The sequence below is a fragment of the Astatotilapia calliptera genome, chromosome 11 (genome assembly GCF_964374335.1).
Source record: "Astatotilapia calliptera chromosome 11, fAstCal68.1, whole genome shotgun sequence".
NCBI classification, from domain to species: Eukaryota; Metazoa; Chordata; class Actinopteri; order Cichliformes; family Cichlidae; genus Astatotilapia; species Astatotilapia calliptera.
This window is the reverse complement of record NC_137432.1, coordinates 8,351,423-8,366,917: the sequence shown is the minus strand read 5'-3', so window position 1 is coordinate 8,366,917 and position 15,495 is coordinate 8,351,423. Positions and strand designations below refer to the sequence as shown.

The 15,495-nt window shown below is 41.6% G+C and overlaps 2 protein-coding genes across 6 annotated transcripts; one reads left to right on the top strand and one right to left on the bottom strand.

Annotated features, from left to right (window-relative positions):
• The first annotated feature begins 1,449 nt into the window (after positions 1 to 1,449).
• On the top strand, positions 1,450 to 12,504 carry LOC113032003 (antizyme inhibitor 1). 3 transcript variants are annotated; one of them, XM_026184624.2, is made up of 12 exons: positions 1,450 to 1,779; positions 3,327 to 3,448; positions 4,502 to 4,712; positions 6,313 to 6,486; positions 7,199 to 7,371; positions 7,614 to 7,748; positions 7,920 to 8,001; positions 8,154 to 8,228; positions 10,034 to 10,199; positions 10,420 to 10,532; positions 11,004 to 11,224; positions 11,312 to 12,504. In XM_026184624.2, exons 3-12 carry the CDS (start codon positions 4,611 to 4,613, stop codon positions 11,424 to 11,426), a joined length of 1,356 nt encoding a protein of 451 aa, XP_026040409.1. In that variant the 5' UTR covers positions 1,450 to 1,779; positions 3,327 to 3,448; positions 4,502 to 4,610; the 3' UTR covers positions 11,427 to 12,504. The 3 variants fall into 3 exon arrangements, with proteins under 3 accessions (XP_026040409.1, XP_026040410.1, XP_026040407.1); XM_026184625.2 differs by lacking the exon at positions 1,450 to 1,779 and adding an exon at positions 2,246 to 2,486 and having other exon boundaries at positions 11,007 to 11,224; XM_026184622.2 differs by lacking the exon at positions 1,450 to 1,779 and adding an exon at positions 2,246 to 2,486.
• A 202-nt stretch (positions 12,505 to 12,706) lies between these two features.
• On the bottom strand, positions 12,707 to 15,348 carry LOC113032004 (Krueppel-like factor 10). Of its 3 annotated transcripts, none has more exons than XM_026184626.2 (4): positions 15,200 to 15,348; positions 14,469 to 14,708; positions 13,477 to 14,344; positions 12,707 to 13,311 (listed from the first exon to the last, which is right to left on the bottom strand). In XM_026184626.2, the coding sequence occupies exons 2-4, from the start codon at positions 14,697 to 14,699 to the stop codon at positions 13,115 to 13,117; spliced, it is 1,296 nt and encodes a 431-aa protein (XP_026040411.2). In that variant the 5' UTR covers positions 14,700 to 14,708; positions 15,200 to 15,348; the 3' UTR covers positions 12,707 to 13,114. The 3 variants fall into 3 exon arrangements, with proteins under 3 accessions (XP_026040411.2, XP_026040412.2, XP_080164357.1); XM_026184627.2 differs by having other exon boundaries at positions 14,562 to 14,708; positions 15,200 to 15,339; XM_080308231.1 differs by lacking the exon at positions 15,200 to 15,348 and adding an exon at positions 14,982 to 15,097.
• Positions 15,349 to 15,495: the final 147 nt, after the last annotated feature.

The window sequence follows — 15,495 nt, the reverse complement described above, 5'->3', positions numbered from 1 at the left end:
ACTGACATAATATAAATGCAATATTTAAACTCATTTACTGACAGGTATTTGAAAGCTGTCAGCTATATAAGACTGGGAGTTAATATTGCACAGCCTCACTGAAGATGAGTTATTTATATGCTATGCGTATATATATATATATATATGTATATATGGGGGTTGTAATTGTGTGGAGCTGAGCACTAGAAAAGTGTATTTTATATGAGTCATTTTACATATTGTAAAATGCACATGGCTTGTTATGGAAAATTAATAGATAATGTGTATATTCTCTTAACAAATTCAAATTGTTTACGAATATTCATTAAACAAATACCCATAACAACTTCTTCTGTTTGAAAAATGAAGGGAATCAATATTGTTGGCTGTATGTAATTGTCTGACCTTTTGATTCTTGGAACATGTTGTTTATTCCTTTTTTTTGCCTGCCTTGGTCACTCAGGGGTGATTCAGGGTCTTTCTATATCGGTCCATTGATGTAATCTGTTTGCAATGTTTGCAAATAAGAATTCCTGCTGCACAATGCAGCCACTAGAGTATTTGCCCTCACAGTGGGTGGTACACATGTCTCCCTGTCGCATACCCAACGGCAGCGATGGCTATTATGATCCAAACAATGGAAATCAAACATTGTGCGTTACTGGAAGCCACTTTAGATGCTATGTGTGATTAGCCTTATATATACATAACTCGTGTAGTGTTAGAGAGAACAGGCACAAAACACGGAACAACTTTTTTGTGTCGCAGTACATCGCCTCCGCAGCCTTTACAATGGACTCCACGAAATAGGTTTATTAGTGAAACAGGCACTGCTATTGTTTATTTTTTCCCTGAGGAGCACTCAACTCTCATCTAACACTCTGAGGAATTTTATAGATATGTGGAAGAAAAAAATCCCAACAACAACAAGACATCATGAACTGCTGTGAAATAAGAAAAATATGATGTGGGTCAGTCAGGGTGCTGGGGATTTAAGGGATAATGCTTTGTAATTGGTAAACAGGGTTTTCATACAAGAACAGTAGTCCTAGGTCACAAATTCCTGGATCCTAAACTTCACAGCAGGTATGGAGAACTTGTGTCTGTATGTCACTCTGTAAAAATGAAGTGAAAATTAAACTATGAGGGTCACAGACTGAAGAGATGCTGCAGAAAATGGGCTTTTACTGTAGAAGACAGACATTAGTGGATTGCATTTGAAAATTATTTTCCTATACTAGTTTTTTTATTTTTTCTGAACATAGTTGAAAATCAATTGTATTTTTATAACCTATTTGTATTATTTTAGAAATGGCAAACATAATCCCAAAGCCTTGAAATGCTGATACTGTGCAGTAAAACACTTTATATTTGAATGATAAAGGGGTATTTTCTCCTATGTTTAATGTAAGCACAGAGTCCAAACAGCCCCAGAAAAAAGATTTCCCCTTCAGCTAACAGTTGCAGAGCTTTTCTTTGCACCCTCCCCCTTCAGCTCTGAGGAGGGAGACATGCAAATTTATCTCCTGGAGGGGGTAAAAACTGCCTCATACCAAGCGTTTTCAGAGTCAGGCACAACTTCACAACTTCACAACAACAAAGGCAAAAGGAAGGGAAAGTATAGTCTGAGCTTGAACTTTAGGACAAAATGCATGTTTCCATCTAGCCATTGCGTCTAGGGCTTATGTCTGCGAGTGCTGACTGAGACTAGAGAAAATAAGGAGGACTGTGCCACCTTTGTTGGACAATATTTTGTCCTTATCACTGAACCATGGGGGATCCAGTGAAGACATAACACAGGTAATTTTTGGGAAATTACCTATTTACCACGGAGCATAGGTTTTATAGCTATTCTGTTATAAATATAGTCTAAGATCAACAAAGTTGTGGGGTTTATTGTTTTGTTTTTGTTTTTCCAGTTGGTTAGAATGTCTTCAAATTGTGTGCACAAAATATTGCAGCATAGAAAAAAATAATCTTTTTTTAACTGTTATTATTGTGGCTGTTGCAGGTCAGTAATGATTTTTTTAAATTATGTTAATAAATGCTCCACATCTTCCTATGCGAGCTCTAATATCGCGTTGCGTGAGGGTTTGACAGCTCCGAGCAAGTGTTTGTCAAGTTCACCATACTTCAGTTGAGCCAAACCGGAAAATGTTAATAAAAGCTGTAATTCTTGTTTAATTTCACTCTGACGGTTTCTCCGTTACTCAAAACGAATATGTCGGTTAATGTGGGTTTTATTTTGACATTTTAAACCGGATGTGTCAGCATTAATATGACGCTTCTGTCTGTGGGTCGGTCTTGCCGTTCGCCCTCCGCTGCTGTCGTCTGCTCGGTTGTAACAAATGGTCCGCTATAGGTGCCATCGAGAAAACGTCGAACGACAATAACTTGAACTACTCCATGGCAAATATCGTTTTCTCTTCTAGTCTCCCCACCACTCTTTAAAAATTCCGCCTAAAAAGAAAAAGCGTTCTGTCCCCTCTTTTGGGTTTTCAGCGGACGTAAGTAACGTTAGCTAACCGCGCTGTTAGCTTCCTATGAGTGTTAGCATGTTATTAGCTAAATGCACTGAGTAACGTGTCATTGTCTAGCTAAATACTAAATAAAACACACTAGCTATAACGTTGTTGTCAGTAGCATTCTTAAAAAAAAACTTTGTTTTTATAAAACATGTTGGTACTAGGAATCCATCGTATATTACTGCGTAAGGAATACATCGTATATTACTGTGTAACTACCGCGGACACTAATGCTAATGTGCTCCATGAATTGAAAGCAAGCTGTTACAGTAACAAGAAATTTGACTCTGAAGTAATTGGTAATGAATGTTAAGTTGTAGTTAAACGTGGTTATAAGGGGCAGCATGATAAATAACACGGGGCAAGAGTGTTGTTGTAGCCATTGCTAATTAATTTATTCAAACCTGCTAATCTGGCCATCATTGCATCAGTTCCGGTGGTTGGTTCAGAGTAACTCAGACTAACAATTCACACATTAAAAACCACCTTAAAAAACACATATTAAGTACAGCATGTAAATACTGTTTTCTGTATCAGTGCTTTATGCGGGTATTCGTTAACTCGAGCTTACAATTCGTCTTTGTCAAATGGCGAAAAATATGGAAATCAGGGAATGCCTTTCTATTCTGGATTATCGTGCTAATGTGTGTAGTCATAACCCAAAGATCCATTTGGAGCCAGGAAAAAACCCAGTTTCCTCTACAGATTTACAGATTTGATTGTACTTTGGAGTACCACTGGAACATGTGTTAGCAGGGGAAACAATTGACTGATCATTGACTGAATCTGCTGTGCCTCACGTCCTCATCTGCCCCTTTGCAGGTGTACAACAACTACCCAGAGGATCTAGGGGCAGCTCTATACCGAGAGCCATTTGACTTCAACGCCGAGCCACCTTGGGATCCTAGCTGATAGTGGAGGAGTTCATCCCAGGACTCATCCATGTGAGTAAACTAGCTGGGGAATTTATGTATCCACTTTAATTGGAGGGCTGAGAAAAATCTCATAGCAAAAACGTTGAATGTGTGGTACAGTATTTGTGTTTGCATGGTGAAGAATTATTGCAGTTCTACGGTAACTGTCATGTCCTGACAAAAGGAGTAAACATTCAGCATGTCCCAGATCACTCAGTTATTTTAGATCTACTGTTTCAGATCTATTTTCAGCACTTGTATTAAAATAACAGGACACTGTTCAGGACTGCTTTTATCTGCACTGGCTTTGCTGTTAGATTTGTTTTCAGGAACAGAGAGAAATAATCTGAGCTATAACCCAACTAATATGCATGTATTTTCCTTGAGATTAAAGCTGGGTTGCATTGTATATTGTATGTTTTGTGAAGATAGAACAAGTGACCCAGTTAAGCATTTTCTAAGTTACATAAGGTCTTGGTTTATTTTCAAAGAGATATTAGTGTTCAGCCTTGTTCCATTGTGTTTTTAACCAGTGTTTGAGCAGTGATTTTATTTAAATTTTTTAAATGTATTTATTTTTTACTGTACACCACAGCAGTCATTGTTGGCATATTGCTAGTCTCCCCATGTAACCTTTCTACATCTGGTCTGGTCCAAACTACCATGACTGGTTGAAGTACTGTGCAACAGTACTGAAAGTAAAGTTGTGGCACAGATGCCGCCAGTATTGTACCTTTGTTAATGCCATCAAACGGAACATTTTCGGGTCACCGGCTCAGGGATTAATGGCGATTGTAAGGGGTAATTGATGATAAAGTAAATGAACCCTGTGCCCCAGACTATGTGTTTTCACAGCGGCTTTTAGGAAGAATAGGCCTCTTCCACAAAGCTATCCCATAACGCAGAACCTGTTCTCTGCTCTGATTGGATGCCCGTTGAGTTGAAAATGACTTCAGTTCAGGATTTCAAAAGAGGCGTTTAGGTTTCAGCAGCAGAGAACATCATGGAATATGCATTATCCAAAAGTGATTTTTGGTGCTGAACTTGGTGCTTTATGTTGGCTTTTCTCTTTTCCTTGTACAGTTTGTTGCATAAGTCTAGGACCCCAGGGGCTCGAGAGGGAGCGAGCAAGACCACTTCGCACTAGCCACATTCTTTATGCCTGTTGGATTTGAAGAAAACGGTTGAGAGGATGAAAGGAATCGCTGATGAACCGCAGTATTCTGTTGACCTGCTGGAAGGAGGCATGGCCCTCTGTGATGTTATTGACAATCACATTTATGAGCAAACACTGGTATGGGCTTCATCTTTAATAATATGTACTATTTCTTAATGTTTTAATATTGTCTCAAAACCAACAATTGTATTATAATTAGAGATGGCACGATACCACTTTTTTATGTCCGATACCGATACCGATATCATAAATTTGGATATCTGCCGATACCGATATGAATCCGATAGTGTTTTTTAATCAACAAAACTGTTTTTTAAAATATCTTGCTGCATTTTGCAAGTCTGCAAGTTCATACTCAAGTTTAAAACAACAACTACACTAAAGCTATTCTGTTATACCTGTATACAAAAAAAATATTTCATAGTTCAGCAATACTGATCAATCTAATAAACTTAGACCTACACCATCCTCCCTATTCTGGTATTTTAAAGAGTACTTAGCGTAAATATTAAGCAACCTAACTAATAGGGTTCCAACTCCCAGCAACAACAAAAATAAATAAATAAAAAATAGGGAACCACCCCTCACGCGCCACCTCATGATGCTTAATCGACGTAATCAACCTTAATTTGATGCAGTGTGAAAAAAAATGCACAGAAATCAATTATTTTTCAAGAAATATTAAATAGATTCAACATCTTTCTTCAACAAAATTGCAGACTGCACAGATGGTACCTTCCCAAAGGAAAAAGTACTATAGCTTACTAGGGTATATATATTAGACTTAATAGTTACTATATACAGTAATTGACTTCTATTCGTTTTACATCAAATTAAAACTTTGGGTGTCAGATAATTATTTATTAAAAGCTAGACATTTTAAATGAGAATAAGAAAGAAAAGTATGTCTTTGTGCCCCCTTTTCCCAGTTAATGCCCTATCGGCCCCCCTGGCTAAACTTTGCTAGATCCGCCCCTGCACAGTTACCAGCCGTCAGCTACGTAGAAAAAGATCCTGGAGTAGAAAGTAATATTAAATAAATTGTAACAACAGCTTATCAAGCTTAAACGTGCTGCTGTTGTTCAGCCGCTGGTTTCCTCTTTCTGGTGCAAAGTGGGCCAAAAACAAAGAAGAGAGACTCGCTACAGAAAAGCCGATCAGCTGATCATTTAAGCAGTTTCACGATTGAAGTAGCAGCCGGAGAGCGAGAGGCAGTCGCTCGTTAAGCTTAACGTGGGAATGCTTTACAAACATTCAGAGATGGACTTACACACTTGCTTTACTTCTCTCGGGATAACTTTGTCGGAGATGAAATGCCAGGTTGCTAGCGAAGCTCCAAATGCTATCCAGACCACCGACAGGTCCCGCATGCCACAGCCGCTCTATCACGTGATGCATATTGCTCCGACGTGCTAACGTTCTGAGGCGAGTTACGGCGTGTTGCAAGTTTTGTGAGGTGCTTTCGTGATATTTAATGGATCGGATTACATTTTTTATTTTTCTCCGATATCCGATCCAGTAATTTAGGTCAGTATCGGACCGATACCGATACGTAATATCGGATCGGTCCATCTCTAATTATAATGCATTGTTAACTAAAGGTTGTTAATTGACATACAGGCACACTTTTGTTTATGCTTGTATTGTAGATTAATGGATATACAATCTTAATGTGTTTTCTGACTCTTCCACACCTGTTTGTTTCCCTCTTCTCCAGTCTGAGAAAAATGCATTCTTTGTAGCAGATCTGGGAGTCATAATGAGGCAGCATGTTCGCTGGCGGACCCACATGTCCCAGATCAGACCATACTATGCTGTCAGGTGCAATAGCAGCCCAGCTGTGATTGAAGTCCTTGCTGCCCTTGGCACTGGGTTCATATGCACCAACAAGGTACTCTTTGACAGTGTGTGTTTTTGTCATTAGGGCTTTTCTCTGCTAAATATAAAAGCACATTTAGCACTAGTGTTGATCATCAAGCTGACCCGTGTTTCATAAGGCTGAGGCCCTGGTACGAATTCACCCCAAGGCTATTTAATGTGTGTCTTTCCAAGATCTTTAAATATTTTTAAAAGCACCACCAAGTGGCCACCACATGTCAATGCCCACCTTGTAAACATTATTTAATAAATATTTGTCTCTAATGCATCTGCCTGATGGGCATTGCAAGATAGATACAGGAGATCTATTACACTTATTTCAAATTCTATTTTCTTTCTTCTAGAGCAGCTTTGGCTGATTCAAAGTTGAAAATAATCCTTATTTATCTTATATTTGGCTTTGGTGCGGCCCCACTGTTAAGCCGCCGTCTGGCAATGGATTGACAAAGGATTGGCTCCCTACCCCTTACAAATGGAAGGTTGGGACAGCAGGTGGATTAGATTCCTATGCTTACAGCCAGAGCAATGATCCTGAGATGATCATTTAAAGGATATCCTATGAAGAGTAGAAAAAAACTGCTTAGAGACTGACCTTCTAGCTCACAGTTCTTTGTACATACACTGAAATTTTCAAACTAAGTGTAATATAAGCAAAAGATGACAAAAAAGCATAATAGGTTCCCTTTAATGGAATATTGCTTTGTCTGTGTATCTTTGTAATTCAGTCTGAACTGGAATTGGTGCAGAGCCATGGTATTCCCTCTGAAGATATCATCTACAGTGGTGTTTGCAAACAAGTTTCCCAGATTAAATATGCTGCTAAAAATGGCATTGACCTCCTGGTGTGTGATAATGAAGCAGAGCTGCGCAAGATTTCTCGCTGCCACCCCAATGCCAAGTAAGTTTTTGATAAGCATCAGTCCAAGTGCCAGTGAATATGTTAAACAACTGACCATGTTATCAGTCCATAGTAATTATCTGTTGGTTACACTATCGACCGTCATTCTGATAAGAAATCTACCTGCAAAACTGTTTGGTTCTGTGTAGTTTACTGCTCTGGTTTTATATCATAGATTAATCTGGATCGATTGTTTCCCCAAAACAGTAACCAAGTTATCTATTTCCTCTGTGATAATTTAGGCTGCTGCTACAGGTGTCAACGGAAGCGTCAAACCCGGACGATGACATGAGCATGACATTTGGCTGCTCACTCAAGGACTGCAGACATCTGCTGGAGAGTGCTAAGGAGCTGGGTGTGCAGGTAGCTGGGGTCAGGTAAGGACTACAGGAAGGACATGAAGAGAAATGCAAATCCAGGTTTTGTACTTAGACCACTGCAAGGATGGCACAGTTCTCCTGAACAAATTATTTAGTCAGTTTGTCTGCAAATGAAATTTAAACGTTAAGTTGCCAGTTTGATCACCGACTACCTCTTCTACTCCTCAGGTCTCACATTTCCAACTCCTGTGACGATGACCAGGTGTATGTTCATGCCATCTCCGATGCCCGTTGTGTCTTTGATATGGGGGTATGTGGTGTTAAATGATGCATTTTATTTGCAGTCAGCTCTATGACTGTTATTTGCATTTCTGTTGAATACAATTTTATGTTTTGGATGCTCCATAAACACAAGGTACTTTGTATAGACCCAAGTTATTAACAATTTTCTGTCTGCTTCAGGAGGAAATTGGCTTCAGCATGAAAATCTTGGACATTGGAGGCGGATTCAGTGGCTCTGAGGCCCAACTGGAACTGGTCAGTGCATTTCTATCAGATACTGCCCATATGGAAAAGATATATATAAATCTTATAAAGTTTTTATCTGACTTGTATGAAAAGCATACAAGAATGAAAACACATACACTGAACAAAAATATAAACGCAACACCTTTGTTACTGCTCCCATTCCCCATGGGATGGACGTAGAGACCTAAAATTCATTCCAGATACACAATATAACCATCCCTCCCAAACAGTGGTCACAAATCAGTCCAAATGTGTGGTAGTGGGCACATCTGCTATATTGAGATAATCCATCCCACCTCACAGGTGTGCCACATCAGGATGCTGATCTGACATCATGAGTAGTGCACAGGTGTACCTCAGACTGCCCACAACAAAAGGCCACCCTGGAATGTGCAGTTTTTTTGCGCTATTGGGGGTCTGGGGACCCAGAACCCGTCAGTATCTGGTGTGACCACCATTTGCCTCATGCAGTGCAACACATCGTCGCATGGAGTCTATCAGATTGTCAATTGTGGAATGTTGGTCCACTCCACTTCAATGGCTGTGCGAGGTTGTTGGATATTCGTGGGAACTGGTACACGCTGTCGTATACGCCGGTCAAGCACATCCCGAACATGCTCAATGGGTGACATGTCCGGTGAGTATGCTGGCCATGCAAGAACTGGGACATTCTCAGCTGCCATCTGCCCTGAACAATGTGAACCATGATTCATCCGTGAAGCGCACACCTCTCCAACGTGCCAGACGCCATCGAATGTGAGCATTTGCCCACACAAGTCTGTTACGGCGACGAGCTGGAGTCAGGTCAAGACCCCGATGAGGACGACAGGCATGCAGTTGAGCGTCCCTGAGTTTCTGACAGTTTGTGCAGAAATTGTTTGGTTGTGCAAACCAATTGTTCCAGCAGCTGTCTGGGTGGCTGGTCTCAGACGATCTTGGAGGTGAACCTGCTGGATGTGGAGGTCCTGGGCTGGTGTGGTTACACGAGGTCTGCGGTTGTGAGGCCGGTTGGATGTGCTGCCATATTCTCTGAAACGCCTGTGGAGACGGCTTATGGTTGAGAAATGAACATTCAATGCACGGGCGACAGATCTGGTTGACATTCCTGCTGTCAGCATGCCAATTGCACGCTCCCTCATTGCTTGTGGCATCTGTGGCATTTTGCTGTGAGACAAAACTGCACATTCCAGGGTGGCCTTTTGTTGTGGGCAGTCTGAGGTACACCTGTGCACTACTCATGATGTCAGATCAGCATCCTGATGTGGCATACCTGTGAGGTGGGATGGATTATCTCAATATAGCAGATGTGCCCACTACCACACATTTGGACTGATTTGCGACCACTGTTTGGGAGGGATGGTTATATTGTGTATCTGGAATGAATTTTAGGTCTCTACGTCCATCCCATGGGGAATGGGAGCAGTAACAAAGGTGTTGCGTTTATATTTTTGTTGAGTGTATAAGATCCCTTGAAAAATTATATAATGAAACTTGTATGTTTTGTATACTTACTAAAAAAATATATGAAAGTAATGAGAAAGTGGCCACTTTCATGAGTAAATCAAATATCTTTTTACTATTTCTTTTCCATATGGGTGCTAAAGACAAGCTTTGTACATTGTAGCTGTAGTAAGCACTAGCTGAACAGTAAGATAAAAGTGTCTGTCTTAAATGTTGAGAATATTCTAATATAGATTCATGCTTTAGCTGCTCATTGTGAAGCTGGATTTAAACTACTTTTCAGAGGCATGTGGGGGGAAAAGGAAGGAATGTCTTAATGTTAATTGTAACGGCTTCTGTCATCTCTTTTGCAGATTAATAGTGCAGTCATGTCTATGGTGGACCTATACTTCCCTCCATCTTCTGGAGTTTCCATCATTGCTGAGCCTGGTAACTTCTTCGTGTCCTCTGCTTTCACACTAGCTGTCAATGTCATCTCCAAGGAGGTGGTGGCACGTGATCCCCAGGACCAGGATCATGGTTAGTGGCAAGATACTCACTTAGGAACGGTAATGATTGTTAAGGACATACTCTGTAAAAACTGCATTCCAGCTGTAACTCGAGCAGTACACAATGCATTTTCATGCAGAAACCAGTGTTGTACAGCATGAAATGTATTATTATACTGGGAATTAGCAGTGCAGCTATGAATCAAACAGAAAAATGTAATTCAGAAACTTTTCTGCCCTCTTCTGAACAGATCTGTCTCCCAATGAAGAGCCAGCGTTCCAGTACACTATGAACGAAGGAGTGTATGGATCGTTTGCCAGCAAACTCTCTGAAGGACTGATATCTGCCCCATCTGTTCACAAGGTGAGTCTCAAAGATTCTCAATGGATCAGTATACACTTACTAGACACTTTAATAGGTACACTTTGGCAGTACCAGGTTGGACTACTTTTATCTACAAAACTGTTGCATAGATTTAACAAGGTGCTTGAAACTTGTGCAAGACTTTTTGGGCCACACTGACAAGATCGCAGCAAGCAGTTTCTGTAGATCTGTTGGCTGCAAATTCATAATGCAAATCTGTTCCACCACAAAGGTCCTCTGTTGGATGGATGGATAGCGAGACGGACGCATCCATCCAGCCAGCCAACAAAGGACCTTTACCTAACAAAGGGCCAGTTGAATGTGTAACCACAACACACAATACTTTCTCTATACTTCTCAATGTGTATACGGACTATATTATTAAATTAGGAACAACATCTTAATCAGCTACTGCCCACACATATACACATTGTAAAATGACTAAAATAATCACCTTTATTGCCTTATTAGCAGAACACTTCCCTGGATGTACCGGTGTTCAGCAGCAGCTTGTGGGGTCCCTCTGGAGATGATCTGGACCAGGTACTGGAGCACTGTCTTTTACCTGAGCTCAACATTGGAGATTGGCTCATGTTCACACATGCTGGCTCCTACAGTCTGGGTCAACCACTGTGCTCCCCCACTGACTCACCACCACCCCCTGTGTACTACGTCATCTCCTCTAGAGACTGGTAAGTTTGGCAGTGATGGAGAAAATCTTTTCTGTGCAAGAATGTGGAGGTTATGGTCCTTGATTCCTGTTTATTTTCATTCACCAGGTTTGAGATGCAGGACACTGGTGTTACCAACGAGGCTATGCTTAAGAACTTCTCCCTGGTCCCGTACTTCCTCAATTCCTGCCAAACAGAGGCTGCACTGTCGGTCCCAGCTTAGGAAACATCTGACTGGGACCAGAAGTCTTTTCACTTTTCTCACTTGTTTCTGCTGCTAGCTTCCTTTGGTTCACATTCCCCTGGGGTCAACTCTCCCAGTAGTGCTTGAAATTGCCTGGACCAGACCATATTCATCTCACAGACCCCAGTGCACTGCACTTCTGTGTGGTCAGCCCTGGAAACCCTAAGTAGGTGTTAATTAGTATGCAACAAAATGGATGAGTCCAGAAAAGACAGTTTGGGGACTCCTCTTGAACTACAGTTTACACCCCTACAGTAGACATATAATACTTTTAAATGATTATATTTGACAGATATTATTATTCATATCTCCTTTGCTGTTGTCAGTCTTGTATATTATGTGTATCCCTGATTGAAGCAGTGTATTTATAAAAAGAAACACTTCTGAGATTATATAGAAAGTTTTGCCAAAAGATTTGTATTTTGTATTTTAATTTGTTGTGTAGGTTTTTTTTGTGTGTGCACAAAGGCTAGAATCCATTATTACATTTAAAAAGTGGCATCTTCATATTAAATTGAGAGCTTGCAGCATATCTTTGCTGTACATACAAAATGTTTGGCGTCACCGTGGCGTCAGTTTCTGAAAATTATTTGAAAGCTAAAAGGTGAGTGTCCTTAAATAAGGTGGTGTTTGCGTGCTTTTCCAAAGTGCTGAGCGTCTTGCTTCCAAGACTGGCAGGTGAGTGCTCTGCTACCTGACAGCCAAGCAGGTTTTATTAGACAGCATGTGCTGCAGATGGAACACAGGAAGTGCTGGTGGATAATGAATCGACTTACACTGAAAATGACATTGTTTCTTTACAAAAAATGATTTAAAAGACTACTGCAAGTTCTTTTTCTACTCATATAGTTTGAAATATTCTTCCAACATCTGTGTTGATAGAATATAGCAGTATTTCCTGACACCAAGTATACTTGCATTGTGTGTATCATATCTGTGAAACTGTCATAAATCTGTCTTAAGGCATGATAAATTATCAGGCACTTGCCTGCTTTTAACGTGTAGCTGTGCTTGTCTAAATGAAGAGTAATAAACACCCCACTGAGTGGACTGTAAATCCCAGTGTGTGTGTCTTATCAGAAATGCACAAATGTTGTAAATTGTAACTTCCTCCAGCTGTATGCATAGATAGAATTGGTACCCCTCAGTTTCACAGCCTGATAATTTTATACAGTTATCATGTGATGAGCTGAAGTGGGATACATTTTCAGGTATCAGAAGCATGTGGGTACCACAGAAAAGATTTTAAATTACAACTCTTAAAAAAAATGTGTTTAGGTTTATTAAGGAATTCTGTGTTTTGTGCAAGAAAAAGTGCAAAAATATTTTATACTGATTGTCATGGCACAAAAGAACAACATGTAACATTTTTTGGTCAAATATCACTGACAAAAAAGTAAACTCAGTAACATTTAAATACGTAACTACTCAGCTTATGCTAATGCAGTAGTTAAATGTAAACACTTTGATTACCTCGTTTATATTCAATTAGAATGATTACAGAACAGCAGTATAGCAAAGTTTGCACAATAGCCCTTTCATAAGGTGACGTAAAAAACATCTACAGTCTTGTGTGAGTCAGTCTCAACAGCGTAGAGCATGTCATTTGGTTTCACAGTGGGGTTTGTTTGTTATTGTTGCTGAAGACGATACTGCATGCAGGGAGTTCAGCAGCGTCCCCTCATCGCTGCCAGGTGTCTTCGGGCGTGCTTGGCAAGGTGGTCACTACGCATGAAGCGGCTGAGGCACATTGGGCAGGCAAACTTTTTTTCTCCCGTGTGGGTTCGGCGATGCCGGGACAGCTCATCGGAGCGAGCGAAACGCCTCTCGCAACCCTCCCACTTGCATTTATAAGGTTTCTCACCTGTTGGATAGTGGAGGCAGGAATAAGGACTTTTCTGAACATACTCCAACGGGTAAAACATTGCTATCATGACTAGAAGATCACACTTGTGCCATTTGCTTAAAAACTGCCATAGCATTCAAATACATATGCGTTATATTAACATTTAATTCATTTATCTCTTACCTGTGTGCGTCCTCATGTGGGCCTTGAGATGAGAGCTCTTGAAGTAAGTCTTGTTGCAGTTCTCACGGGGACAAACGTGATTGCGTGCGCGGGCCACCTCTGGCTGCTGTGGGACACATCTTTGCTCCGATAAGGTGCGATGAGGCGCCGGGGCAATGGCAGCGAACTTTGGTCCACCATTGGTCACCGGTGCTGGTTGAATGTAGACAGGAGGAACAGGCGGCTGAGGGACAAGGAGCATGACGGGACCCTTTGCCACCTGACCCCCTACAAGGAAGACCTGAGCAGAAGAAGCCGTGTGTCCTTCTTGTTTGTGCTGCAGCTGCAGTGGCGTGTGCACCATGGTGATTGCTGGCAGTAGGTGTTGCTGCTGACTGTGCGAGTTTGTGACAGCGTTCTGCACAAGGGTGGCCAAAGAAGAGACAGGAACAATGTGGCAGTAGACAGGCACAGGCGAGACCAGAGCATCTCCAGCTGGGACAGACTGAGGCGTATTTTTATTTTCATTTAAGCCTAAAAGGCTTCCTGGGTTGTCTCCAGACTGAACAACATTTGGGGACGTCTTAGTGTAAGCTTGTGTTGTAACAGTCTCCTCAGAGTCTCTGCTATTCGGCTCATCTTTGCAGTTCACATCAGTTTTAGAGTCCAGCATGTGAACCCGAACGACCTCTTCCTCCTTTGAGGAACGATTAAGGTTGGAGGAGCAGTGGAGGCCATCTGCAGTGTGACGGATCACACTGGTGCACTGGAAGCTCTGCTGAGCAGCGTGTTTGTGCAGAGACGTCACTTCTGTAGGTCGGTGAGGCTTCAGAGCTGGACCTGGACAGGCCGTCACAAAGTGGGGCGGGCTGTATGGTGGTGTCATGCACTGAGAAGAAAAGTCACATTATCAAAGTCAGTAATAAAGTTTCTCTTCTGTCCCAATACATCTACATTTACTAGAATCACGCAGTTACATAGAAACCATTTCATCCTAAACAAGGATCCCTTACAAACAGAGAGTCCTGCAGCACAGCAGAACTGGTGGTGACCTGGTCGTCCTCTGAGGAGTCTGAGGAGGGAGACAGAGGTCTGTAGTGCCTCACCCTGAAGTTTCGTGACTTCCAGTGCTTAGTCATGGACATCAGAGCCCGCACAGCTTCCATATCACCTGCACCCATGTCAGTTGGCTGGGATTCACCCTGGACGTCTGAGATGTTACAGTGATGCTCCTCAGACTTCATAGTGTAACTCTGGCAAAGACCAAATTAACTGTAATTTAAATTCATAACATTTCACGCAACGTAATCCAACAATGATAGCCTTCACTAAAAATAAGTGAATACATCACCTACGATCAAATTTACACTATGACCATTATCTCAGGGCCTTAAAGATTTTGCCAAAGAGCATGAGAGATAAGCATGATCAGCTGCTGCTCATCAGCGCGGTTGCCCTTTCACCTACTTTGCTGGGGGACAAAAGCAGCATGTGTGGTGGTTACAAAACAGACACACAACACCTACTGTAAGAACTCCTCCCTGTCCAGGCCCGGATCACCACACACAAGCTGCACCCGTAATCATACTCCTCAATAACTATTGATGAAGCCCACCAGACTGTCTGACTAATTAGCTGCTGACAACCACTTTATCAACGTGTTTCTACACGAACATTAAACACGTAAGAAGAAAAGAAAACACTATGCTAAACCGTAAATATGACGAAGCTAATATGTACTTACATATATGTATGAGTGCGTCAAGTGTTCAGGAAACAGGTTTAATCCCTAGACGCGCGTCCACAAGTCTCGTGCGAACAACTTAAGACCAGGCAAGTATGTTTCCTAATTTCCTCCACAGCCTCGTTTCCATTCATCGTTTCAAATGCGGTGGGGGAACAGATGGGCGTGGCCCGAAGCCGCGCCCAATGGGACGCAAAGGTGTGTTTTAGGGTAGACCAATGGTGCGGGGGCACCGTGCGTGATCAGGGGCTGAAGGCACCGTGGAGACTGCGTGGTACACAACAGCAAGGGAGTGT